This window comes from Myotis brandtii, unplaced genomic scaffold (genome assembly GCF_000412655.1).
Source record: "Myotis brandtii unplaced genomic scaffold, ASM41265v1 scaffold971, whole genome shotgun sequence".
NCBI lineage: Eukaryota > Metazoa > Chordata > Mammalia > Chiroptera > Vespertilionidae > Myotis > Myotis brandtii.
In genome coordinates this window covers 310529-322543 of record NW_005372026.1, presented here as the reverse complement: position 1 = coordinate 322543, position 12015 = coordinate 310529, and the positions used below count along the sequence as shown (strand labels likewise).

At 42.2% G+C, this 12015-nt stretch overlaps 2 protein-coding genes across 8 annotated transcripts in view; both read right to left on the bottom strand.

Annotated features, from left to right (window-relative positions):
• GRIA4 (glutamate receptor, ionotropic, AMPA 4) overlaps positions 1-12015 on the bottom strand; it is a 415907-nt gene that overhangs the window by 220071 nt on the left and 183821 nt on the right. The gene's annotated exons all lie outside the window — the stretch shown is intronic.
• Positions 5330-6425, bottom strand: LOC102253881 (interferon lambda-3). The gene has a single exon (XM_005886332.2). It carries the CDS (start codon positions 6051-6053, stop codon positions 5451-5453), a length of 603 nt encoding a protein of 200 aa, XP_005886394.1. The 5' UTR covers positions 6054-6425; the 3' UTR covers positions 5330-5450.

Genomic DNA, 12015 nt, shown 5'->3' with positions numbered 1-12015 from the left:
AAGCCTAACCAATGGACACAGACACCAAGGTGGTGAGAGCATGGCGGGAGTGTGGAGGGGGGTGGGGGTGGGGTAAGGACACATATGTAATACCTTAATCAATAAAGAAAATAAAAAAAAAATTCTAAAATGAAATCAGTACAAAGGTCAGCAGTTGTTAGCAATTTGAATATTCATTGAACATTGAAACTGATTGAAAAATAAAATCATTTTCTTGTCCTTTATTGTTTTATCTTGAGTCAAACTGAATGGCTACAGATGCCATGAATTAGATAATGTTGACATGAAATAGAGGTTAAAATTTCAGTTGCTATATGTGGTTGTGAAAAATAAAGGTGTGACAAAGCAGTATCCTGTCTTTCTTTTGTCATTTTACACTGTTCAAATCTGTAGAAATAGGACGCTCAAATTTTTGGAAGGCCTGCAATAAATGCTAGTGTTTTGATTATACTAAGTTCCTGCAGACTAAAGTGTATACTTTTCCATTATTAAATATGATTATACTTATTTTTCTCTTTATTTCATCGTATAAAACTTTAGTAGAAATTAACACATTTATTTGGAAATTATAACCAAAAAAGACATTGCTCCTAGTGAGGCTTTCAACTTTCAACAATGACAATTTTTGCCTTCAGTTTATATTACATTAATCTTGAAATATTTATAGTTTTGTCCTTTTTGTGGTATACAATGCCTAAAAATGAAATAAGATTCAAATATCTGTGTGTGACACATTGTGAGCTAAACTTATTATATAGTAGAGTGGAGAACCCATGAATTTGTCTTCATGACTGTAGATCTTATTGACAGAAATTGATACTATAGAGTTTGTGATGTGAATAATATCCCTACCCTACAAAATAGAAGTTATAAATAACCCATTTATTAGATCATCAGATATCCTAGGTTCCTGGAATATTTCATGCTTCTGTTATTCAAATCTATTGCTTTTCTTCAAACAACAGAGCCTCTGTCACACATCAATCATAAAGATATTCTATGAGCTTGGGCTTTTTCCTCTGTTCCTGGTAGGTAGTAAAGTGCATATTCCCAATAATAAAATTGTGGATAATAAAAGCTGAAAGGCTTTAAAGCAAAGGGGACAACTACAAACAAGGAGACCCTGTAACAGGGCAGATGAGAGGCACTCATCTCTTTGAGAACCAGCCAGTGCTCTCAAATGCCATTATTCAACTACTTTTATTCTTCTAAGCAATTCCTTGAGTCAGTTGATGACCCATCGAAAGCACACATTCTATAGCTTTCAAAAATGTGCTATTGAATTGAAGGGCATAATCCGTAAATGGTAGCTAGTCTATATAAATGTGAATATTATTCTTCTATGGAAAGCTTACTATGATCATATAAATGCAGTATGAGTTGTAATTTATATACACTGCAACAGTGATGGGTTTTTATGTTTGATTGATATTCTTATATATCTTCTTTTTTCTTAGTGTTTAAAAGGTTTTACTGATATTCACTTAATAAAACTGTAAAGACATTTGTCAAACATTTGCATACCTTTGTCTTTAGGAATTTTGGCGTAGCACACAGTGATTTTCTTTCCCAGGAACTTATATTGAAACTAGAGGCCCTGTGCACAAAATTTGTGCACTTGGTGGGGGGGGGGTGGGATCACTCAACCCAGTCTGCACCCTCTCCAGTCCAGGAGCCCTTGGGGGATGTCCGACTGACGGCTTAGGCCTGTTCCCTGAGGAGCAGGCCTAAGCCGTTAGTCAGATGTCCTTAGAACTGCCGCAGAGGCAGGAGAGGCTCCTGCCATCACCACTGCACTCACCAGCCATGAGCCCAGGTCAGGGCTTCTGGCTGAGCGGCGCTCCCTCTGTAGGAGCACACTGACCACCAGGGGGCAGCTCCTGCATTGAGCACATGCCCCCTGGTGGTCAGTGTGCATCATAGTGACCAGTCATTCAGCCGTTCAGTTGATTTGTATATTAGCCTTTTATTACATAAGATAATGTTAGGTAGCAAAAAACAGAAGGCTTTTAAAACCATGAGTGACAACTACACAAGGAGATCTCTGCCTCTAGCTGTTTGGAAAAGGGGAATTCCTTACCAAATCTGGGCCCCAATTGAATTCTATTTTCTAGACATTTGGGATGAAACTAAGAGGACCCAACTTATTTCACTCTGGCTTAGTCTGTGGAGCAACTATCTTTCACTTCCCTTTGAAATGGGAGAAAATATGTTTAAAAACATGAATGAAGCAGATGAGCATCCAACCCAGCCTGGCTGATTTCAGTTTTTGATCCCTTTCCCTTCCTAAATCCTCTCTGTATTCTTCTCCTTGGCATCTACAAACATCTTTTCATGCTAACTGCAGTAGTTTTCTGTTACATTCAGGTGAAGAGTTAGAAAAACGAAGACATTAGGAATCATGTACATCCATTTTCCCTTTGATTAAAATGATTGAAATGAATTGCTACCACTTTAATATATAGAATGGGCTCTCAAGCCTTAAATTTTCTAGGCCATTCCCTCTCTCATGTCTCCACAAACTTAGGCTTCATCCCAATGGTATTTGAATCAATTTTTTAAAAAATTATTCTTTAAATAATGTGTTATTTGGGGCTCCATTAAAACAACTTTGAAGATTTTTTTGAATAGTCACTGATTAAAATTTATATCACATAAATATAGATTTTATTTACATAAAATATAAGAATATAAGGCAAGATACACACATATTAAATAGAATGTTTCACCTTCATGTGGAGAGAAACACTCCAGTCCTGTCATTGCTTGCAATTATTGGGTTACTTCATAGATTATTCCATGTAAGTAAAAACTTCCAACTAACTGAAGCATATTACTGATGGGCCTTTTAAAAAAGCTTCTCCTTTGAAAGCATATTGTCTTAAATTTATTATGTACCACCTCTCTTTCTTTAAAAAATTATTTTTTCTCTTAATAAAGGCAATGTATATACTTTTTGAAGAATAATATATATTTGCAACTAAGAACAATTGTAAAAAAAGATAACGATAAAGAAAAAAATTAAAATCACCATTAATGATGTTAAGGACATGGTTTTCATGTATAACATGCTATGTGGTGTGCTTATGTGTGTGTGAGTGTGTGTCTGTGTGTGTTTATATGCTCAGTGTTGGCTGGCACTAAGGCCTCCACCTGTTCTGCCTGGATGAGACAGGGTGCCATGGGGAGCAGGGCCAAGAGAACCCCTTGCTAAACTGATGGTAGTAGAAAATATGGTGGTTGATATGTCCAAAATAAGATTTGAGATTAGAGACACTTTGTAGGAGAAGGGGCAGTAATTATTGTTTTAAACCAGTGGTGTTCCATATTACCTCTCTGCACGACCTCAAACCTTTAAATGATGTCTATTCACAAGTATTTTGTTAGAATGGAGTTTCACATCTGGTTGTCTACCATGGTGGGGATAGGATGGCATGTTGAATGCAAAAAGCCAGGAAATTCTCAAGGTTCTGGGTTTTTCTTTTTTTAATATATTTTTATTGATTTCAGAGAGGAAAGGAGAGGAAGAGAGAGATAGAAACACCAATGATGAGAGAGAATCATTGATTGGCTGCCTCCTGCACGCCCCTTACTGTGGGTTGAGCTTGCAAACCGGGCATGTGCCCTTTGACCGGAATCAAACTCAGGGCCCTTCAATCTGCAGGCTGATGCTCTATCCACTGAGCCAAACCTGCTAGGGCAAGGGTCTAGGTTTCTTAAAATATCATTTAGACTTTCCAAACCAAGGACATTTTATGTAGCCTTCTGGTACCAGAGAGAGTCTAGTTGACATCTGAGGTGTATATATTGGTGAGTATCACTATGTGCCTGGCATTCTGCTAAGCGGTTTACATGAATTATCTCACTGAATTTCCATAAAATCCTTCTGAGATTAGTGGTAGACCTCAAATTCAGATTATGCTATCTGGTTTAAAAGTCTCACTCTTTACCATCAATCAGTTATCTACTCATATACACATATACACATATACATGTCCTATATAATAAAAGCCTAATATGCAAATTGTCCTCTTGGGTGGTTGTTCGACCTGGAGTTTGACCACTTGCTATGACGTGGACTGACCACCAGGGTGTGGCGTGGAAAATGGCTGGTGTCGGCAACAGGGTGCTGGCAGCGGGCAGCAGTGGAGGCACTGCTGGCCCCGATGGGCCCTGACGAGGGCGGGACTGCAGCGGGACGGTGGAGCAGGTGAGTGGGTGGCGTCAGGCCAAGGTGGGTGAGAGCGGGGGCCTGATTGCCCTGCCTAGTGCCCCGCAGATGGCGACCAGCGGCACTGGTGGTGGAGCTGCTGCCCGGATCCCAGGCACTGAGAGAGCCGGGTGGGGGACCTTGCCCTGATTGATCCCCCCCTCACAGGTGGGATGATGGCACAGGCGAGGGGGAGGCGCCAGGCCATGGCAGGGTGCCAGGCGGGGCTGCAGGGCTGTGAGCTGGGGCCGGATCCCTGCAGGCCACACCAAGGAACCCCACCCATGCACGAATTCATGCACCGGGCCTCTAATGTTGAATAAGAGTGATGAAAGAGGACATCCCACCTGGCCGGTGTGGCTCAGTGATTGAGCATCAACCCATGAAGTGGCCCAGTGCACAAAATTCATGCACAGGGGTGGGGGGGGGGTCCCTCAGCCTGGCCTGCACCCTGTCCAATCTGGGATCCCTCTCGCAATCCAGAACCACTGGCTCCTAAGAGCTCACCTGCCTGCCTGCCTGATGCCCTCAACTGCTCTCCTGCCTGCCTGATGCCCCTAACTGATCTCCCCTGCTTGTCTGATCCCCCTAACTGCCTATGTGCTCTCCCTCTTCTCCGCGCCTTCAGACTCCAGAGCAGGAGTGCTCAGAGCTTTCTTCTGAGGCCCCGCCCCCATCCTAAAGACCCCCCTCCAGGCTGGGCGGCGTCTCGGGCCTGCATGTGCTTCCTTAGGGTCCGGCAGTGCTGCAGGCCTGTGTGCGCTTCCGCGGGGGGAGGGGGGGGCCGGCTGTGGGGGAGGCACCGCGGCACATCCTGAAACCCCCTTACAGCCTCATGTCCTGGTGGTGCAAGTCCCCACCCCTGTCTCAGCCTGCCAGCTCCTGTGCGTGTGCACCTTTGACTGGTCGTGACTGAGACACCATTAGGACCAATTAGCATATTACCTCTTTATATATATAGATATACATATAAATGTATCACAAGAATATACTGGATTTCCAATTTATTTTTCTTTATTAATGTTGTGACAAGTTTTTTTGTCCTCAACATCTTATACTCATTGTTTATTTGCAAAATTATTACAAAAAGTAGAAAAATAAGTATTTTGTTGGGTCTGAGCTAGACAATTCACACACATAAATATATAAATAGTGGTTGGGTGTCAATAAATTACAAAAAGGGGGGACATGCATAAATAAAATCCAAGATGCTGGGACAGGTTGCCGGTGGGTCTCAGGGTCAGGCACACAGGTCTCCAGCAGCCACACATCTCAGGTCACGGGTGAGGAGGCGGAAGAGGTTCAATGTGACAAAGGCTTCAAGGCAGCCCTGGGATTCCTTCTTCCCGGCCTCCCGGAGGCGATGCAGCCATTGGCGGAGGGGGCCCCGGGGCCTGGGGCCTGCTGGGGCCTGAGCTGGGACACAGGCCTGAAGCTTGGAGTGGATGTGGTGCAGCGTGTGAAGGGGCTGGTCCAGGATGTCACCCAGGGTCGAGTTCTTCAAGGTCCCCAGGACCTTCAGTGTCAGGGCCAGCTCAGCCTCCAAGGCCACAGGGCGCTCCCACACCTGCAGCTGCCTCAGGTCCGGGGTCCTGGGGAGTGGGCGGGAGCTGCAGCTCCAGTTCTTAAGCAGGAGCGACTCTTCCAGGGCGTCCTTGACCCTCTTGAAGGCCTTCATCTCTTGTGGCGACAGAGACTTGAACTGGCCCATGTGGCAGCCCCTTGCACCCAGGTGGGTCCTGGGGGGCGTAGGGGCAGGAGCTGCTCCTGTCCTGGTCAGCACCGAGGCCATCATCATCAGCACCAGCACCAGCGTGCAACCCACAGCCAAGTCCGGCTTCATCCTGGCCTCTGGTCTCTGGTCTCTGTCAGCAGATGGGGATCCAAGTGTCCACTCAGAGGCTGTCACCTGGGTCTCACACAGCCTTGTTTGGTGTCTCTGGTCTCAGTCTCCTCTTCTGGGTCTCAGCCTGCTGCTCTGTCTGTATCTCTGAACTTGCAGCTCTGCTGAGATGTAATTCTGCAGAGCTCCATGGTGCAGCTTTTAGCCTGGACAGAGGGGCAATCCCAGCTGATGTAGGAAAAGTGAAAACACACCTGCCACTAGGGGAGCCCCAGGCTGGGGAAGCCCAGCCCATGCAGGGCTGGACCTTGAACCAGTTGAGCAGCTGAAGTGAAAGGGAAAGTGATACAGACTCTGATTCACTTACAGAAGGTGAGGTCATAAGAGGAATCTCAGGATAAGGGCTGCCTCAGTCCCACAAAGAGGGGTCACAGTGTCCTGCTGGGTAGGGGACATAGAGACTTGCCTTCCTGCAGATACCCCAGAGCAGGGAGAGGAGGAGAAAGGCACCTCTAGGGGTGTTGCCACAAAGAACCTGGAACTTCCAAGAGGGAGGCTGTCAGGGGAGGGGAGAAGAGGAAGGGAGAAGGCTGCTGGGGCATGGGAGAGTCAGAAAGGCAAAGCAGCCTGGAATTAAGAGGAGACCATGTCCTCCCTTTCTTTCTCACTCAGCACTGAGAAAAAGAAGGGGAGGAGGGCAACTTGACAAACATCTTTAATTGTCCAGATGCAGCAGGACCCAGGGATAGGAGGCTCTGCTGGGAAGTGAGGTGTGGCCAAGGACTTCAAAGGATCCTGCTCAGTGTGTGACAAATACTTTCATTCATTCGTCAAGTATAACTCAGCCCCCACTTTGCATTAGGCACTGATCAAGGTGCCAGGAATAGCACTGAAAACAAATCCCATTAAAGAAAACTTGCTAGAGGTTTTGTGTGTGTGTGTGTGTGTGTGTGTGTGTGTGTGTGTGTGTGTGTGTTTGTGTGTTTTAATTGATTTCAGAGTGGAAGTGAGTGGGAGAGAGAGAAACATCAATGATGAGAGAGAATTATTGACCGGCAGCCTCTTTAATGCCCTCTACTGGGTATCCAGCCTGCAACCTGGACATGTGTTCTTGACTAGGATTGAACCCGGGACCCTTCAGTCTGCAGGCTGACACTCTATCCAATGAGCCAAACCAGCTAGGACAAAACTTTTTTAAATTTTTAAACATTTTTTTGAGTTATTTAAAAATAATCTTTATTGTTGAGAGTATTACTGATGTCCCCCCTTCCCCCGCCTCTGTAACACCCCCCTCTACCCAGTTCCTGATTAATTTGTGAGATTTATTAGTAAATATCTTGAATGCTGCTGAGGTAATGAAGCATAAGTAAGATGAATTTCCCTGTGGAGCAGATGTCTAGACTATGCAGGTCAAGGATTATGGACACAGGAACTGATAAGAGAACTCAGACCCAGATACATTTCTTGTTACCTGATTATAACAGGTCTTCAGATCACCAAAGGGACAGTTTGCAAGCTTTCACCTATCATTTGAAAACCACAATGAATTTCCTATGTATCTTCTGCTTCATATTTGTTTCTTTCACAACTAGGGGCCCAGTGCATGAAATTCGTGCACGGGTAGGGTCCCTAGAGCAGTGATGGCGAACCTTTTGAGCTCTGCATGTTAGCATTTTAAAAAACCCTAACTTAACTCTGGTGCTGTGTCACATATAGAAATTTTTTGGTATTTGCAGCCATAGTAAAACAAAGACTTATATTTTTGATATTTATTTTATATATTTGAATGCCATTTAACAAAGAAAAATCAACCAAAAAAATGAGTTCGCGTGTCAGAGGTTCGCCATCACTGCCCTAGAGGCTGCTGGCTGCCTGCTGGGGCCTCCCTTCCTGGCTGTTGGCCAGGGCCTTCCTTTGTTCCACGCCACACCCTGGTGGTCAGCGGATGTCATAGTGAGCATTCGAACTTCTGGTCTGTTGAACTCCTGAGGGGACACATTTCATATTAAGTTTTTATATATATAGATTAACAAGAGTGTACTGTCTCCTCTTTAAGCAAAATTCCTTTAAAAGCCTACTATCCTAGTGTTAAGAATAGAATAAACAAATCTGCAGGGAAGAAATGAATGCCTCCTTTTTGTAGTGTAGGGGGATATTCTTTTTATCATCATTCTTTCTGGTTACCTGGGGATGCTTTAACTTTGAGTTCACTAGAACTTTAAAGTGAGCAGGAGTTATACTGTGTATTATTGCTGCTCAAATTCTTGTGGGGATTATAACTGATTTTTAAAAGAACCGTGACTAAAGGCGAAGGGATTAAGCAAAAAAAGAGAAAAAAGAAAAAAAGAAAGAAAATAAAATAAAAGACAATCTCATATATAGACAAAAAGATAAATAAAATAAATGTGAGTTGAATTAAACCTAGCTATAAAGGGAAATAATATCAATGAAAAAAATAATTTTTTTTGTCTCTGGGACTAAAATGAATTCCTGTTTTTTTGTTTTGTTTTGTTTTTTGTTAATCCTCAGGGGAAGACATTTTCCCCACTGATGTTTAGAGAAAGTAGAATGGAGAGGAGGGAAGGAGGGAGGGAGGGAGGGAGGGAGAGAGAGATAGAGAGAGAGAGAGAGAGAGAGAGAAACATCAGTGTGAAAAAGATACATCAATTGGTTTCCTCCTGCACATAACCCAACTTGGGCCATGGATTGAACCTGCAAACCAGGTATGTGCCCTTGACCAAAAATCGAATTTGTGACGCTTTGGTGTGTGGGGCCACCCTCTAACCACTGACCACTGAGTAACACTGGCCAGGGCTAGGAATTAAAACTAATTCTACACAAAGGCATTAACTTTTACTTTTCATGAACAACTAAATAATCACCAATATAAAATGTAATTAACCCGGAAATTTGGAAAAAAAGACAAAGGTATCTAATTTGCTTTTCTATAAAATTCATTTCTGAGAGAAACAAAATGTAGACTCTAATTACTGGAAAAGAAAGAAATTGTAGTGAGTTTGTATGAAGAAATGCTGTAGCAGAACCAGATCAGCAGCTAAGATGTCTTTTTTACAGAAAGGGCAGCATTGTGTGATGGCTTCCCAGGTTGTAACACAGCCCTGCAGAAGCTCTCGGGAAACAATATAATAATGAAAGGGGCCATGGGGGAACAGATACCATGTCTGACTAATGTTAACTTTCCAAAGGGTTTGTGGCAGGTGTTAAATTTTGAAAAGATAAATGCCAATTAAAAAATTCCTAAAATGAAATCCATACAAAGATCAGCAGTTGTTAGCAATTTGAATATTCATTGAACATTGAAACTGATTGAAAAATAAAATCATTTTCTTGTCCTTTATTGTTTTAACATGAGTCGAACTGAATGGCTACAGATGCCATGAATTAGATAATGTTGACATGAAATAGAGGTTAAACTTTCAGTTGCTATATGTGGTTGTGAAAAATAAAGGTGTGACAAGCAGTATCCTGTTTTCCTTTTGTCATTTTACACTGTTCAAATCTATAGGAATATGATGCTTAAGTTTTTGGAAGGCATGCAAAAAAAAGTTAGTGTTTTGAGTATACTAAGTTTCTGCAGACTAAAGTGTATATTTTTCCATTATTGAATATGATTATACTTATTTTTCTCTTTATTTCATCGTATAAAACTTTAGTAGAAATTAACACATTTATTTGGAAATAATAACCAAAAAAGACATTACTCCTAGTGAGGCTTTCAACTTTCAACAATAACAATCTTGCCTTTAGTTTATATTATATTAATCTTGAAATATTTATAGTTTTGTCCTGTTTTGTATACAATGCTTAAAAATTAAATAAGATTCAAATATCTGTGTGTGACACATTGTGAGCTAAACTTATTATATAGTAGAGTGGAGAACCCATGAATTTGTCTTCATGACTGTAGATCTTATTGACAGAAATTGATACTATATAGTTTGTGATGTGACAATATCCCCACCCTACAAAATAGAAGTTATAAAAAACCTATTCATTAGATTATCAAATATCCTAGGTTTCTGGAATATTTCATGTTTTTATTATTAAAATCTACTGCTTTTCTTCAAACAGCAGAGCCTCTGTCACACATCTATTATAAAGACACTAGAGGCCTGGTGCATGAAATTCATGCACAGGGGGTAGAGGAGGTCCCCTCAGCCCAGCCTGCACCCTCTCCAATCCGGGACCCCTCTGGGGATGACCCTCTCACAAACCGGGAACACTGGCTCCTAACTGTTCACCTGCCTGCCTAACTGATCGCCCCCAACTGCCCCCCCCTGTCTACCTGGTCACCACTAACTGCCCCCCTCCTTGCCAGCCTGGTCATCTGCAACTGCCAACACCCTGTCAGCCTGGTCGCTCCTCACTGTCCCCCTCCTCAACATCCTGATTGCCCCCAACTGCCCGCACCCTGCCAGCCTGGTTGCTCATACAGCCTGCTGTTCAGTTATTTGGTCGTCCCTCACTAATCCCCCTGCCAGCTTTGTTGGCCCACTCAGCCTGCTGTTCCGTCGTTACTGTTACTGTGATGGTGTCCCAGACAATTTGCATATTGCTCTATTATTAGTATAGATTCTATGAGTTTGGGCTTTTTTTCCCTGTTCCTGGTAGGTAGTAAAGTGCATATTCTTAATAATAAAATTGTGGATAATAAAAGCTAAAAGGCTTTTAAAGCAAAGGGGACAACTACACACGAGGAGACCCTGTAAGAGGGCAGATGAGAGGGACTCATCTCTTTGAGGACTAGCCAGTGCTCTCAAATGCCATTATTCAACTACTTTTATTCTTCTAAGCAATTCCTTGAGTCAGTTGATGACCCATCAAAAGCAGACATTCTATAGCTTTCAAAAATGTGCTGTTGAATTGAAAGGTATAATCCATAAATGGGAGCTTGTCTATATAACTGTAAATATTATTCTTCTATGGAAAGCTTACTATGATCATATACTGTTTAATAATGTGGATTTTGTAACAAAGAAAACACAATAATTTCAAGAGAAACATTAAAAATGCTTTATTCAAAGTAATGTCCATCGCTAGCTACAAATTTCTCCCAACTTTCAGGTAATTTGTGGATACAGTACCAATAGAACTTTGCTTGTTTTGAGGCAAACCATTCACAGACCCAGTTTCCCACTTCTTCGTATGTTTTGAAGTGTTGTGCAGAAATTGTGTGTGCCATCTATAGGAACAAGTCGTAACCTGAAGGAGCAAGGTCTGGTGAATACAGTGGGTGGGTTAATACTTCCCAGGCAAGATCTTTTAACGTGTCTTTGACTGGTTTTGAAGTGTGTGATGGTGCGACATCATGAAGCAAAATTACTTTTCCGTGTTTTCTGTCCTATTCTGGTCGTTTCATACTCAAAGCGTGGTTCAAATTGATTATTTGTTGTTGGCAGCAATCAGTATTAACATTTTTACCTGGTTTTAGAAGCTCGTAATACACCACACCTTCCTGATCCCACCAAACGCAGAGCATTGTCTTCTTTCCAAAGCGATTTGGCCTTGCAGTTGAGGTTGATGGTTGACCTGGATCAACCCATGATTTTGCACATTTGGGATTCTCAAAATAAATCCACTTTTCAAAAAACATTTGGTTGACCTCGACTTTGTCTTTCACATTGAAATCATCATTTTTAAAGCATTTAAACCAGCGTTCACAAGTATCTTGAGATGGAGCATGTTCACCATAAGATTCCAGAGTGTACGATAACTTTCAGCAGCACCTTTCTTCGAAATAAAATAATGAATTAAAACTGTCTGCAAATGCTCTTTTTTTTGGCGTGAAATTTGACATTTGTAAGTGTAATAATATCTATGATGTTAACACCTTCAGAAAATTTGACATAAGAAGTTTTCAAGCTTGCTGTCAATACAACAAAATAGCAAACATATCAAATCGCATATATATCAACATACAGTGGGGCCTTGACTTATGAGT

Coding starts and splice junctions, on each gene's coding strand:
- LOC102253881 (XM_005886332.2), bottom strand. CDS start 6,053: ATGAAGCCGGACTTGGCTGTGGGTTGCACGCTGGTGCTGGTGCTGATG.